At 37.5% G+C, this 14,772-nt stretch overlaps 1 protein-coding gene across 2 annotated transcripts in view; it reads right to left on the bottom strand.

Annotated features, from left to right (window-relative positions):
* Positions 1–363: 363 nt before the first annotated feature.
* LOC107601126 (sodium/hydrogen exchanger 6-like) overlaps positions 364–14,772 on the bottom strand; it is a 16,084-nt gene continuing 1,675 nt past the window's right edge. The window contains exons 2-17 of one of the 2 annotated variants that reach the window (XM_016293162.1): positions 14,227–14,426; positions 13,125–13,202; positions 12,928–13,004; positions 12,716–12,828; positions 11,936–12,041; positions 11,658–11,762; positions 10,308–10,449; positions 9,979–10,084; positions 9,777–9,865; positions 7,224–7,337; positions 6,729–6,840; positions 6,269–6,422; positions 5,946–5,976; positions 5,772–5,854; positions 5,371–5,476; positions 364–2,955 (exon numbers count right to left, since the gene is read on the bottom strand). In XM_016293162.1, coding sequence (XP_016148648.1) covers positions 2,662–2,955; positions 5,371–5,476; positions 5,772–5,854; positions 5,946–5,976; positions 6,269–6,422; positions 6,729–6,840; positions 7,224–7,337; positions 9,777–9,865; positions 9,979–10,084; positions 10,308–10,449; positions 11,658–11,762; positions 11,936–12,041; positions 12,716–12,828; positions 12,928–13,004; positions 13,125–13,202; positions 14,227–14,426 — 1,910 coding nt within the window. In that variant the 3' untranslated portion in view covers positions 364–2,661. The remainder of the gene's footprint in view (positions 2,956–5,370; positions 5,477–5,771; positions 5,855–5,945; positions 5,977–6,268; positions 6,423–6,728; positions 6,841–7,223; positions 7,338–9,776; positions 9,866–9,978; positions 10,085–10,307; positions 10,450–11,657; positions 11,763–11,935; positions 12,042–12,715; positions 12,829–12,927; positions 13,005–13,124; positions 13,203–14,226; positions 14,427–14,772) is intronic. The other variant, XM_016293163.1, reaches the window with a different exon arrangement.

Here is a 14,772-nt window from a genome sequence, read left to right as displayed (position 1 = left end):
TTTTGTACCAAAATACCCTCAAATAAAAAAATGTATCTATAATCTTTTTAAAAAGAAAATATTTTTTAAAAATTACAATTCATAATAATAAATGTTTTTATACTGTATTTTTGATCAAATAAATGCAGACTTGGTGAGGATGAGAATTATGTAAAAACTAAATCTTACCAACCCCACACATTTGAACTGTAGTTGGATAAGTGATTCTCATAAGCTGCATAAATTGGCAACATTTAAAAAAGTATGTGAAACATTAGATCAAATGACCTCAGATTCAATCTTTTATCCTTGTGCGCAATCATCACATGGATCAAGATACTTTCAGTGCTTAAGGGCAAGCATGTTTAGAAAGGCACTGTCATGGTGCTTGTTGCTATTTAGTGTGTTAGAAGAAAACAAATCAAAAGGGCCTTTTATCTAGGGGCCATTAACCCTGCTGTATCAGACATATTTCATTTACACAGCTTCCAAACAGCTGCTTTAGGAATGATGTCAAAGCCTAAGAAAAGAGTTCCAGCAGTGATCCAGTTTTTATGAATATAGTCCGGGAATATGGAGATTAAAACAGCCATACAAGATGATTTAATCGAAAGCACAGGCTTCTGTTTATTGACCATTGCACACACATGAACAGATGAGAATATTTACACGGATGTAAACAGTCAGTACCTGCAACACATTAGAGTAGAGCTGCACATAGTGTGACTAACACACAGCTACGTACCAGAACAAACAGCACATTTACCACCATTAAAGCCCATTCAACTTGCTTCTGCTACTTTGCCCAAGCTGGGGTGCACAGGTCTGATTAGTCTTACACTCAAGCTCTCATTGTTCGTGTTTTAAGTATTTTTGGAGGAGCACATAGATTATACGAGTGTTAAAAAAGAAGAACGGTTTATTCAAAGTAATCACACCCCTGAATAATTTTTTATTTTTTATATATATATATAGCTAGCATTATCTGACATAAGAGAATCAAGTATATACACATCACAGTTGATCGATGAGGTAAACAATATGTTGAACCATGGATATGTAAACTTTTGAACAGAATAATTGGTGTAATTTCACTTTCATGATTTTGTGTATTGGAATATAATTGAATATCAGTTTTGGAGCTATTTATCTCTCGTCAAATTTAAAATAATGCTGAACACCTTATATATAATATTCTGCCAAAAATATGTCAAGTTATGAGAAAAGTTCAACATTTGGGAGGCATTAATTCTAATCCTCACATTCTATTATGGATGCGAAGTGTGCAAATTGGGATGCAGGTCTAAATGTAAAGATCTTACTCTAATGCCATTAATACAGAATTCATAACTGCATGCAAATCCAACCCAGTTTTTTTCAGATGCCTGTCCAGCCTGAAACCATTAGACAGAACAATACAAATGTTTTTTTCTTTCCATGGGTGTGAACGTTAAAATTTCTTTTATTCATTCAGCCCTTTTAAAATGAGTCTAAAATCGGAACAGCTACAGAATTACTCTCATCCCAACCAATGTAAAAAACACAACGTGTCAGTGCAAATCGCTACACTGATCTAGATAGATAAAGAGTTTTCAATTTGTTAGAAACCGCTAACACACAAAAAGGACTTTGGGAGGGAACGTGGAAGGTTATGCTTCTCCACATAACATGTCATGCAAAAAATTAGGAATAAAAAAAAGCCCAAGTCCCATTAGCATTTCTTTCTTTTTCTTTTAACAGATTGCTCAATGCATTATCCTAGATGGCCCTACTACAAAAAGTATGGGCAATTTTTACTTTATTTTTGGGGGTTTGTCATCCCAATGGTAAACGCATGTTATTTTAGACATTCGCAAACATGACATTTATTTCATAAATGATTTGAACTACATGGACAAAAAGAAGAAAATAATATATTTTCTTAGTTATTTTAGAAAAATGTTGCAACAACAAAAAAGAAATTGCACTGTATGAATGGCTCTCTATCTTCTGACTGGGTGGAACAAAACCAAAAACAAGGCGTAAAAACCTTCAGAGATTCACAGTCAAAGGTCACAATATAAGATCCAAGCACATCTCTACAGCCAAACACAAGTTACTCAGAGTGAATGGAGTCTGCCTGCACAGCTCAGACGAACCAAACCGTATCAAGATACAAGGCCTCCCTCTAGTGGATGGCAAAGAGTGTCATTTTGCTCTAAGGGGGGAAACTACATTTGACAGGCACTTGATTGTAACTGCACAGCAAATGCAGAGCCACCAATCAGCACGCCCCTGATGAGAGAAGGCAGTAAAAAGCATCAGACCCACAGGAATGTGCCACGGACTCTTCGCATCTCCTAAACAAGCACTCGCACGTCAAGAGAGGACACAAATAAGCATGCAGGCCAGGTCACGGCAATTCTACGCCTTGCTATACAGACAATAAAAGTATGCTTATTCTGTTGTCGTGATAACCTCAGAGAAACCAAAGCATGCTTCCGATCCGTGATGTCAGATGCTAAGTGGTCTGATTAGAGGCCGTAAACACTTGCGAATGAGAAGTGGATAAATAATTGACATTTCTGTGATGACATTAAAGAAAGAGTGACGATACATCAAACCAGCCACTTCAGAGACAGGAGCGGTGCTGAGAGAGATCACTCTGGATGAGACATGATAGAGAGAAGAGACTCGCCCCGTTCAACTCATCGTTTCGTTCTTGTGCCAGTGCCGGCGGGAGTCCAGAGGCAGCGGGTGCTCCGAATCATCCATGGGAAGGACCAATCGGGTGCCTCGGATCACCAGCTCGTGATCGCTGAATGCCAGCTCTCGGTCCAGAGCCTCGTCAGAGTTCACGGCCACTCCTCCGACGGGCGTCCCGCTCGTGTGAGCACCCGTAGCATCTGTGCTCACAGTGATGTCACCGTACGTTAGCGAGATGTCACCGTCGTTCAGGATCAGGTCCGAGTCGCTGTCTTTCAGCTGCCCCTCGTTCTGAGAGAAAAGACACAGTGGTGATTTCATTGTTTGAATTTGAGCTGACTTTGAGTATGCGAGTAATAATTTAGCAAGAAGCCTAATAAACCTATTACTGATTATTACTTGGAATCATCCTGGAGCCAAATGAGGTTGAGGGAATAAAATGAGCTATAAATGTAATAAAAGTTACACTACCATTCAAAGTTGTTGAGGTCGGTAAGATTTATTTTTTTTAATTAACGCTTGTATTCATCAAAAACACATTAAATGTGACAGTAAAGACACTTTTATTCTTTGAACATTTTTTTATTCATCAAATCCTGAAAAAAATGCATCACGGTTTCCACAAATATATTAAGCAGCTATTTTAAACACTGATAAGAATAATAAATGGGTCTCACTTTATATTAGGTGGCCTTAACTACTATGTACTTACATCAAAAAATAAGTACAATGTACTTATTGTGTTCATATTGAATTGCAAAACACTTTTGCTGCTATTGAGGTGGGATGCTGGTAAGGTTAGGGACAGGTTTGGTGGCATGGGTAGGTTTAAGGGTGGGTTAAGGTGTAAGGGATGGGTCAACAGTGTAATTATAAATGTAATTACAGAAATTAGTTACAGATGTATTTACATGCAGGTGTTTTTAAAAATATAAGTACAATTCAAAAACATGCATGTACACAATAATTGCATTGTATTAAATTATTAATTTAAATGTAAATACATAGTAGTTAAAGCCACCTAATATAAAGTTTCTTGAGCAACAAATTAGCAGCATATTAGAATGATTTCTGAAGGATCGTGCGACACTGAAGACATGGCAATTTTAATGAGCATAAAATGTAACCCTTCATCCCCGTTAAACTAAATTTAGACTTGATTGCCCCAAATTGTCTCCAGTCAAACCACTGATAAGAGCATACAGGTCAGTTCTTTTTTATCCATTTGGAAAGAAATTAATACTTTTATTTAGCAAGGGCACATTAAATTGATTAAAACTGATAGCAACAATGTTACAAAAGATTGTCAAATGTCAAATAAATGCAGTACTTTTGAACCTTTAAAAATATTAAGCAGCACAACTGATTTCCACATTGATATTAATAAGAAATGTTTCTTGAGCTGCAATTCAGCACATGAGAATGATTTCTGAAGGATCTTGTGATACTGAAGACTGGCGTAATAATGCTGAAAATCCAGCGTTGCCATCACAAGAATACATTACATTTTAAACTATAATCAAATACAAAACTTATTTTAAATTATAATATTTCACAGTGAGACATTTTTAATGTATTTTGGATCAAATAAATGCAGCCTTGATGAGCATAAGAGACTTCTTTCAAAAACATGTTACCGACCCCAGACCTTTGGACCGTAGTCTATATGAAGGTTATTTAATAACATGCCGTTTTTATTATCTTTTATATGTAATGTAACATCTCTGATAAAATGCTTTCAGAAGTCTTTTATCAGCCAAATGAAACAATCTGCACTAGGAATTTAAACCATCACAGTCCAATAACATATGTTTCATAAAGAGTGGACTCTGGAATGAGGATCGCTTGCCAGTTACAACTACTTACTAGAGATGGCTCAGAAATAGTTAATTAGCAAGGATGAATAGTGAATTTATTCTCAATTATTTGATTTAACTATTATTTTGCATTGAAGTAATACAAAGGGCATGAACTTAGAGAAGCTTTTAGCTTTCTGTGCTTTAACTTGCTTTAGTGGCTGCATCTCTAAAGTCTAAAGCCCTTTAAAACACTGTCTTTAAAACCCTTGTGTAACAAACTCACTGCCTGCTATGAGCAATGTGAGGACTTGGAGGCAATAAAAAACTAAAAAGATATAAAATGCTGGTCTATGTACACAAGCAGATAATGCCTTGCAGTGTCTCAAGTCATGAGCATTGGGTTTTAAAACAACAAACAACGTAAAGTGATACTAACTATTAAAAATGCATATGTAATAATAGCAATAATACATAGATTTGCTCATCTGAACTATTTATAAACAACAGGCTGAGTGGTACGATTTATGCATCTCGCATTATTTGTTAAATTTATGCAAAAGCATACAACTATCAAAACCTAATTATTGCAATAGATGAAACGCTCTGATTATCCTAATAACACAGCAATAACAGATGCTTTTACGTCTCTTGTTGAGTATATCAATCCACATTCACTCTCTGTTCACACCTCGGTGGATAATCAGCTCTAGGAGGGGGGTAATTTGATTTTGCCTATTAAATGGCAATTAAGAGTGAATTTGAGGGGTCCGTCCCTATAAACACAGATTGTGTCTGTCGCCATCTGGTAGTACGCAGATATAAACCTATAAATAAATCTAGCTATAACAGAGGAAAATCCAGAACTATGGATAATTATTAGCACACTGTGTGTGTGTAAAGCACAAACCTCATACGCCTGTGGGCTGGTGAGGCAGCGCGCCAGAGGGCCACAGCAAGCTGGAAGTGTGGCGGTGAGCGGTGGGCCGCTGTGTGTCAAAATGGGCTTTAGATAACTGCAAGTCAACAGGGTTAAGGTTTTGCACGATTTACCATTTTAAGTGATGTCATGAAATATGTGACAAATATGTAAGCAAATATGTGAATGGGATTGCATTTGCAACATTTAGGTTTCATATAAACACAACTGAAACAGAATCTGAAATTCTGACATAAACATACCTATTGTAGCACACTATCTAGCATATAACATGTAAAGTTGGAGGACTGGATTGGTGTTTTACTCCCATCTGATTCGGTCTTTGTTTTTTTTATGCAGCTTACTAATAAGAGCTACACAGCAAAGGATACTTGTGATCAAAGTTGTACCAAATCCTAAAGAGCCAGGCGCTCTCCTGTTTAGTGCTACTCCTCTCCACTCCATCAGGGCCGATCTGCAGACGGACACAGAGGAAATCCATCATTAAACAGCTCTGCTGTAAAAAGTCACTGTACTTTTGTCTACAGCACACCAAAAACACTTACAAAGTTCTCCAGATCCGTGTCCACTCCAACACTGCCAAACACAAAACAGCATTACAGCAAATGTAATGAAAACACTTCCAGAACAAAAACACAGTTGGTCACAATTTCATCCTCTCTAATTTGAGTTTTAGTTGTTAAATGAGTTCAGCCTTTTGAGTTTTAAATGACTCATGCCATGGTATTTACACATTATTCCCTCTGGGTAGAGATGGAAAAGGATGCAAATAAGAACAAAAGCCATGTTTAATGAATTACCCATTCCCATAAATCTACTTGTGTGACACAAAAAGGTCATTCTGACTAAAAGCGAGGTTCAAACTGACCGGATTTTCTGGCAGGACAGCATCTGAGTTGTGCCTCCACCGCAGATCCAAACGGTGAAGAAGACCACCAGCAGCGTGGTGGAGAACATCATCTGCCGTGCATATGTGGCCGTGTCCCTGATTGACAAGGCAAAGGTCATGGCACCACGAAGACCTGGCGAGGAGTGGAGCAAGAACACCAAAAATTGGTTCACATAAAACATTATGACTGAAATACATTTGCAAAAATCTGATATTAATCAGATTTCAAACCCCATATGGGATTGGTTTGGGTTGAGTATGCAGGTTTTTTTCTGTTCACTGTTCTAAAAAGCAACAAAGTGGATTCAAAAAAATTAACAAACAATGGTTTCAAGTCTGACCCATTTAACCTTAATAGGACTTTTGGGTTTGGCATGTTATTCTTCATAGTTTGGATCTTAGCTGGCCAAAGGAATCGCCTGCAGCTCTATGCACAAACCTGCAAACATCATCATGTGCTGGAAGTTGGAGGTGATCTTGTTTCTACGACTCAAGTTCAGCAGGAAGGAGAGAGGGTAGATGTTCGCCGCTCTGCCCAGAAACACAGCCAGCTGGGACGAGAGGTGTCAAGGCGTGACTGCAAAAATGGAGCAACTGCTGCACTGACAGCATCCACACCCTCTTCAAAACTGACATTTTGTCCTTCCTGAGGCCTTCAGAGGGCTCGGTTCATGAAAAAGTGGTTCTGGGCCATTGATTTCTGGGAAACACAATGAGCTATAACTCCCTGGACACATCACTCAACAACAACAGCCTGCCACTTCCTTGATGACATTAAGCAAAGTACTGCCGCCCAACATAAACACACGCATGCTTTTTATAATAATAGTAATCTATCAGATTTTCCATTTGTTTTGCATTTGCTAAGAGCATTTTGACTACTCTACCTTTTTATTTTCTGCTCATTTATTCATTTCACATAGTCTTAGGATACGAATGCGCCCACTATGAAGATCGGGTTGAAGACGTGGTTATGGAAGGTAAACAATGTCAAGCCCATGTAGGAAAAGATGAAGTTCTCAGCCAGAAAATTCAGAAGCTCAAATAACTGAAAGAGAGCACAACGACAAGAAATCATAGTGAGATGTTTATGTTATACATATTTCATATTCTGTAGACCTAAAAGAAATATTATAAAACGGATCGTTCCGGTCCTTGATTCTGATTGGCTGAGCAACGTTCGAAGCTGTTGTAAATTACTCTACAAACATGCACCTTTGTTTACTTTGTGTGTTGCTCGGCAACCACTTTGTAGGCAAACTGATTCTGAGGAACTACATTGTTTGGTGGAAGAATACTGTTTTTATTAATATCATTACACTTTATTTGCAGTGGCGGCTCGTCGGGGGAGGCACAGCTTCCCCATAATTTTGAGGTGAAAATGGGAGGAAGACGATTTAATGTTAATAAAATTCACAATTCATTTTAGTTCATGTCTCAGAATGTGTATTTTTTGTTTGTAATTTCACAGTTGTATAATACCATAACGTGAAAACGCCCCTTTTCTATCGCGAATGTGCCGAATCTGCTGATGTAATTGCAACCGCTAATGATAGAGAAGGGTAGGGGGAGGCTGGGGGAGCACGGAGCTCTCGTGCCTCCGTTGGTAAAAAAAAATTAGCCAATCAGCATCGAGTGTTCAGTTTCAGCGCTGAGGAGTGTTGAGAAAAGAAACCTTGCAGAGGAGACTAGTCTCCCTTCTCATATCAACCAATCATCACAGAGACGCAAATTACATGATATTAGTTTGAACGTCTCCTGCTGCGCTGATAATGTACCAAGTAGCCTACTTATGATGAGTAGCGATATTGAATATTTGATCGCCAACAGATTTACCAAACTGTCATTCAAACAGTATATATACAAATTTAAAAAAAGGGAAAACAGCCTAAGCTGGATATAGGCTATACAGCAGTCGGCTTAATTAAATGGCACAACAGGCAGCTCTCTTTTAACACAGACTTTTAAGAAGGGATGGATGTTTGCTTCAAGTGATAGTCCAGGTAAGTGCAATTATATTATCTTGCTGTATGTATGTCATTTTCTTTACTAAAAGCAACCAAAAAGCCATTTTAAAGTGGTTAAGCCGCGAATGTGCCGAATCTGCTGATGTAATTGCAACCGCTAATGATAGAGAAGGGTAGGGGGAGGCTGGGGGAGCACGGAGCTCTCGTGCCTCCGTTGGTAAAAAAAAATTAGCCAATCAGCATCGAGTGTTCAGTTTCAGCGCTGAGGAGTGTTGAGAAAAGAAACCTTGCAGAGGAGACTAGTCTCCCTTCTCATATCAACCAATCATCACAGAGACGTAAATTACATGATATTAGTTTGAACGTCTCCTGCTGCGCTGATAATGTACCAAGTAGCCTACTTATGATGAGTAGCGATATTGAATATTTGATCGCCAACAGATTTACCAAACTGTCATTCAAACAGTATATATACAAATTTAAAAAAAGGGAAAACAGCCTAAGCTGGATATAGGCTATACAGCAGTCGGCTTAATTAAATGGCACAACAGGCAGCTCTCTTTTAACACAGACTTTTAAGAAGGGATGGATGTTTGCTTCAAGTGATAGTCCAGGTAAGTGCAATTATATTATCTTGCTGTATGTATGTCATTTTCTTTACTAAAAGCAACCAAAAAGCCATTTTAAAGTGGTTAAGCAAATAATAATAATAATCGGCAGGGATCCCAGACCTATACAATTAGTATATTTTAAAACCCACGAGCCACCACTGTTTATTTGCTCCGTTTTATTTTGTGAAACCTAACTACCTAACTCCGCTTTGTGTCGTGCCTAACAACGCCCCTTAGCTGTTATACATTCACTGTAAACCACGGCTTCTTTGGGCTTCTTGCTTTATTAACTTTGGACAAGTTCAGCAAAGCTGCTCAGCAGTTTTTATAGTTAAAGGATTACTAAGGTTAAAAAAAAAATCATAATCATGTTGCAACATCAATTGTGTCGTATGTAATTGAGTCATCAGTGTCCCAGTGCTTACTAGATCAAGGCCCTTGCTAGTACAAGATTTTTTTGGGAAGAAATTTATACTTTTATTTCGGAATGGTGCATTAACTTGATCGAAAGACATTTATAACATTATTTATAATGTAATGCTTTCTATTTCATATAAACACTGTTCTTTTGAATTTCCTATTGATTAAATAATCCTAAAAATGTACCATGGATTCCACAAGATTTTAAGCTGCAGAAATGTTTGATAATAAGAAGAAATATCTCTTCATGTGACACTGAAGACTGATGTACAACAGAAGGTCATTCTTTTCAAATGTAATATTAAATGTAAAGTGCAATATTATTTCACAATATTACTGTGTTACTGTAACTGTAATCACATAAATGCAGCCTTGGTGAGCATAAAAGACATAAACATTAAACAATCTCACCAACCCCAAAAGAATTGAAATGTTAGTGTGCATCATACACACTAGGGAGTGGAATGAGAAACAGCATAAAATACGTACTTGTTTTGTCCTGTCTTGAGATTCAGGAGACAGATTGTTAAAGGTGTAATGGGCTTGTGTCATTCCACAGAACAGAACTGCCACCACACCTTAGAAACACAACAAGAAGAGTAGAAACAGCATTCATTTATACAGTAGGAGTTTGCGATATGTTTATATACAGTTTCTAGAAGACTCAATGGGAGTTTCAACTCAAGCTCACCTGTAAATCCACAGGCCTCGGCCAGTAGGAATGTGCTCCAGGACATGAGGAAGAACAGTGCCGTCTCCAGCAACGGCAATTCCCTAAGCTTAGTGAACTTGGTAACGTGGAAAGGAGTCAACGAAAATATCCTTGGGATGAAGAAACTTCTAAATGCATTATTTAACATTAATAGTGAAAATCAAATAGAAAGAAGAATGAGATCTATACATGCCACAGGTGAGATTCAAACATATCCCATTTATTTATCAGAATAGTCACCACACACACCATACAAATGTGTTATAACAAAAATAAGTGACATACAAAATTGAAACATTAAAGGATATCAATGCAGTTACGACTCCAGTTGCCCCTCCCAGAGCAAAAGAACCACTGAAGACCCCCAGGAAGATGCCAAAGGACTTCAGCATGGCCATGGCTTCAAACGTGTGAGTGTTGTCTCCCTCAGGCTGATATGCTACGATTGACCTGTGAAAAGAACACAGATACATCCACACAAACTCATACATTGTATGATTTGAACACATGAGAGTAATTTTAATCTCAAACTTACAGAAATCTAAAAGAGTTAAGAATTTTAAAGAAGGAGATTTCTCTGTTCTTCTATTTTTACAATGATGCAACAGTTCCATCTGCTACTGGAAATCCATAACAAACATTAACATTATGACTATGAGCAGGACTGGAAAATATGCTAATTTTTTTTTTACATCTAAACACGTATCAGATAAGGTGTGCTCTGCAAAGACATTCAATTTATTTTCCACTATTTCCCAGTCTCTGCAGTTTTCTTTAAAGAGGTCATATTATACATTTTCTATCATCTATTGTTTTCCCCTGAGGTCCATAATGTCAGCAAAGTCCCTGTGTAATTTAGTTTGTCCAACTTATCGCTGATCCTTAGATTGGAAATGTTAAATGAGCTCTTTTGTTTACTAAAACAAAGGCTGGTTTGCTGTAGTTTTTAACTTCATAATTAATTCAGAAAACAACTGTTGCTGAAACATACCACATAAATGGTTAAGTGATTGGGAACCTTACTGAAAATAAACTAATGTTGGTATTCGCCAAACTCGCTTTACATCATCTGTAAGAGTTTTGGTGAACTTTCCCATATTTTGCTCTTATAGCTCAGGAGTTGTTGTTTTGCAGCTTAATTTAAATACATATTTTCCATGTATTAGGATAGAAGTTCTGAAAGACCAAGGAAGGTTTGATTCTTCATATGACCTTTATAATGATATAAAACTTTAATTGCTTTTTAAAATGTACCTGATGTACAAATGATAAGCTCAAATTAATAAATGACATTTTTAGTATTCAGGACAGGCAGGAACAAGAGAAAACGTTCTAGAGGACCACAGCATCACTTCAAACTATAAAGCAAATGGCTATCATCCAATCGGCAAATCCCCACAGCTCTGCCCCATCCACACCTTCTAGAACTGTGAAGCTAATAACCTGCAGATTTCCCCTACAGGTAATTCAAATGAAAGTAGAAAAGGATTCTTCTTCTTTGAGGAATGATACACTACTCAGAGATTTCTTTAGCTTACTTGCAGGTGCAGGTGTGAAGCATAACTGTGGGTCATTTACCATGCATGTTCTGGTACAGACCAGTCAATGCACACACTAAAAAGCCACTCGGCAGGCTCAAAGCTACATGTGCAGCACACCCATTGAGGGGCGTTCTCAGTGTCTGGTTCCCGCCCTCTGTATAAGCCACACCTCTAGGGCTGTGATGCCCCGCCCCACTTTGCCTCCCATAATAAAGCAGCATGCTGGAGCAGATGAAAGGTCCAGCAGAGAAAGAATCGGACGTTAAATGAAAAGTGTTAATTATTCATTCTGCACTGCGTTTATAAAAAACCAAAACAGTCATATAATATTAGTGAATTAAAAAAAGCAGTTTGTAAATATGGCAGTGTATAATCATGAGCAGTAGAGGACTTACGAGGACAGTACGAGAGCGACGGCATCATTCAGAACACTTTCTCCAAACAGCAGAGCGTATAGGTCAGCATCCACCTGCAGCTCATTGAAGATGGCCAGAACTGTCACTACAAAACAAAGCCCCGCCTTACAAACATTGCCGACCAATCCTGCATTAGAACTTGGTGCGATCTGCCATTTCATCTGATCTGCTATTCTAATGCAATTTCTAAAGGAAGTCTGGAGTGTCTGGAGAGTTTCAAACTCAATTTTACATTGAGTATTTAAAAATATGTTCAAATGTTGCCAGGGCATAATCGTGACACAAAGTACCATGCATTTTTTAATTATGTAATTATGCATAATTTAACAATGGCATATAGAATATCTGCAATGTCACAATTCCATTCCATGCAAGAATAAAATCCATTAACATACGAACATATTTTTACTGTAATTTGTGTTGGTACTATCATTTTTAGATTTATTCCTGTACAGGGAACCAATGAGGACTGAGCTTTGAAACGGGTTACTTCCAGACAACAAATCGCTTTGATATACAACTTAATTATAATAATTTCCTAAAACGAACATAGCACTAGACTTCAATAAGTGCAGATGAATTCTGCTAGAAAAAAAAAATCTAGGCTTAGTTTAGAAATTCCATAACACATCCCTCTTACAAAAAAACAAAAAAGACGAGACCACATACCTAATTTTCCAAATAAATGTTTGATTAATACACATTAAAACATCCGAGGACTGCATTTAGGCACTGTTACAGGGACTCTGACTGTAGTACCTGGGTCAGTGGCTGAGACAATGGCACCAAAGAAAAGGCAATCAGTGAAGAAGAAATCGCCACCCAGATGGCCAATTTGCTTCATCAGCAATACACAGCCGTACATAAACAACCTGGAAAATAAAGCGCACACCTCTGTACGCTGGTTCTCACCCTCATCACTGGAGCAACCACTTCAAAAATCACTGACAAAAGACATTGTATACACTGACCCAATGATGAAACAAGACACCACGGTTCCCACAAACGCGTAGGCGAGAATGGAGCCCAAGTTCCTGAAGAAATGTCTCTGAAACACAGACACATTATTTAAACGAATAATGAGCTTTGGTTTATCTACACTGAGCAGTACGTTATCTTGTGCACACAACATCTGGTCTGTATTAATGATTTAAAAAACAGCTCTTACTCGTTTTAAACTATATCCAGCATGAAATATGATAGGAGGCAAGAGAATATTGAAGAAGACCTCTGGGTCAAAGGTCACCTGAAACAGAATTAGAATGATTCAGATATTGGCATTTCATTCACCTTTGATCAAATAAGAAAAGGTTTAAAAAATTGCATTACTGTTCAAAATTTTGGGGTAAGTAAGATTTTTTGATGTTTAGAAAGAAATCTCTTATATGCTCACTAGGGCTGCATATATTTGATAAATATAGTAAAACAGGAAAATTTAAAATGTAATTATTCCTGTGATCAAAGCTGAATTTTCAGCATCATTACTCCAGTCTTCAGTGTCACAGGATCCTTCAGAGATCATTCTAAAATATGCTGATTTGCTGCTCAGGAAACATTTATTAGCAGTGTTGAAAATAGCTGTGCGGCTTAATATTTCTGTGGACACTGTGATACATTTCTACATATTCAATGACGAATAGAAAGTTTTAAAAAAATCAGCATTAATTTCACATTTGAAAATATTTTGTATCATTATATATCTTTACTGTCACTTTTGATCAGTTGAATGTGTCCTTGATGAATAAAAGTATTAATTTCTTTCAAAATGGATTTCTAAGAAAGCACATTAAAAATGTAAGCTATTTCCTCTCATCAGTTTGTTGACTGGAGACTATTCGGGCCAATCAAGTCTAAATTCAGCTCGACCAAACATCGAATGTATTTGGCATTTTTGAAATTACGCAACTCTTAAACATTTTGACTAAGACAGAAACAGTTTCATGCATCTGTCATGTGAGGGGCATGTTCTAACAGAGAATAACAGTTTGTCAGGCACTGAATTAGTATGTGTGAGTGTGTGTGTGTGTAATTAAATTATTGGTACAAAGTTAAACCAGGAATTTGTTTGAAACGCCTAGTGAACACTACCGAGTTCAGCAAAACAGACTGGCTATTTATCTAAAAAAAGATGCAAGTATGAGTCATATTCAAATAAATTCAGAGTTCCTCATAACCTTTGTGGTTTAAGTCCAGCTTTCGATTCAAATTCATCTGAATCTGTGTTGTAGGTCAAATGACTGCTGTATGATTGTTGTGATGTGATATTTTACCTTGCGGAGCATCTCGTTGTCCTGAATGTCATTGATTTCACTGCCACTGATCTCTCCTTTCAGTGTGTACTCATAGAACTTACCACTGACATTCACCAGCAGTGTGGCTGGACTGGCATTAACATTACAGCTCAGTGTAACATTGTTCATGTCGCTGGGAACATGAATAGCATAACGCAGGACAACACCCACAAGCAACCCTGATGAGAGACAGAAAGACGGCATTGTACCATTTTATTAAAATGATTCAGTAGTACATTTAAAATGTCTTAATATTTACGTTTTTTTTTTTTTTTATAATTCCACATCAAAATTTTCAAACTCTAGTGAGCTGCCTACCTAGACTTTTTGTCATCACAAAAGCTGAAGTGATTCAACTCTCAACAGCTTTTTGAAGCACATCTGTTTATGTACTATGGCTACTTTTACAGTAGGGGTTCAATCTTCAACTGGCTGGCTGGCTGGCAGTATGCCTTAACAAGATCCACTGGCGGATCAGTTAGACAGCCGCAAGAGCGCTCCGAGTTTAACGCGTTCTCTACCACT

The sequence above is a fragment of the Sinocyclocheilus grahami genome, unplaced genomic scaffold, assembly GCF_001515645.1.
Source record: "Sinocyclocheilus grahami isolate Dianchi unplaced genomic scaffold, SAMN03320097.WGS_v1.1 scaffold299.1, whole genome shotgun sequence".
Taxonomy (NCBI): Eukaryota; Metazoa; Chordata; class Actinopteri; order Cypriniformes; family Cyprinidae; genus Sinocyclocheilus; species Sinocyclocheilus grahami.
Note: the sequence above shows the minus strand (reverse complement) of the source record. Positions and strands in the feature narration are given on the sequence as shown.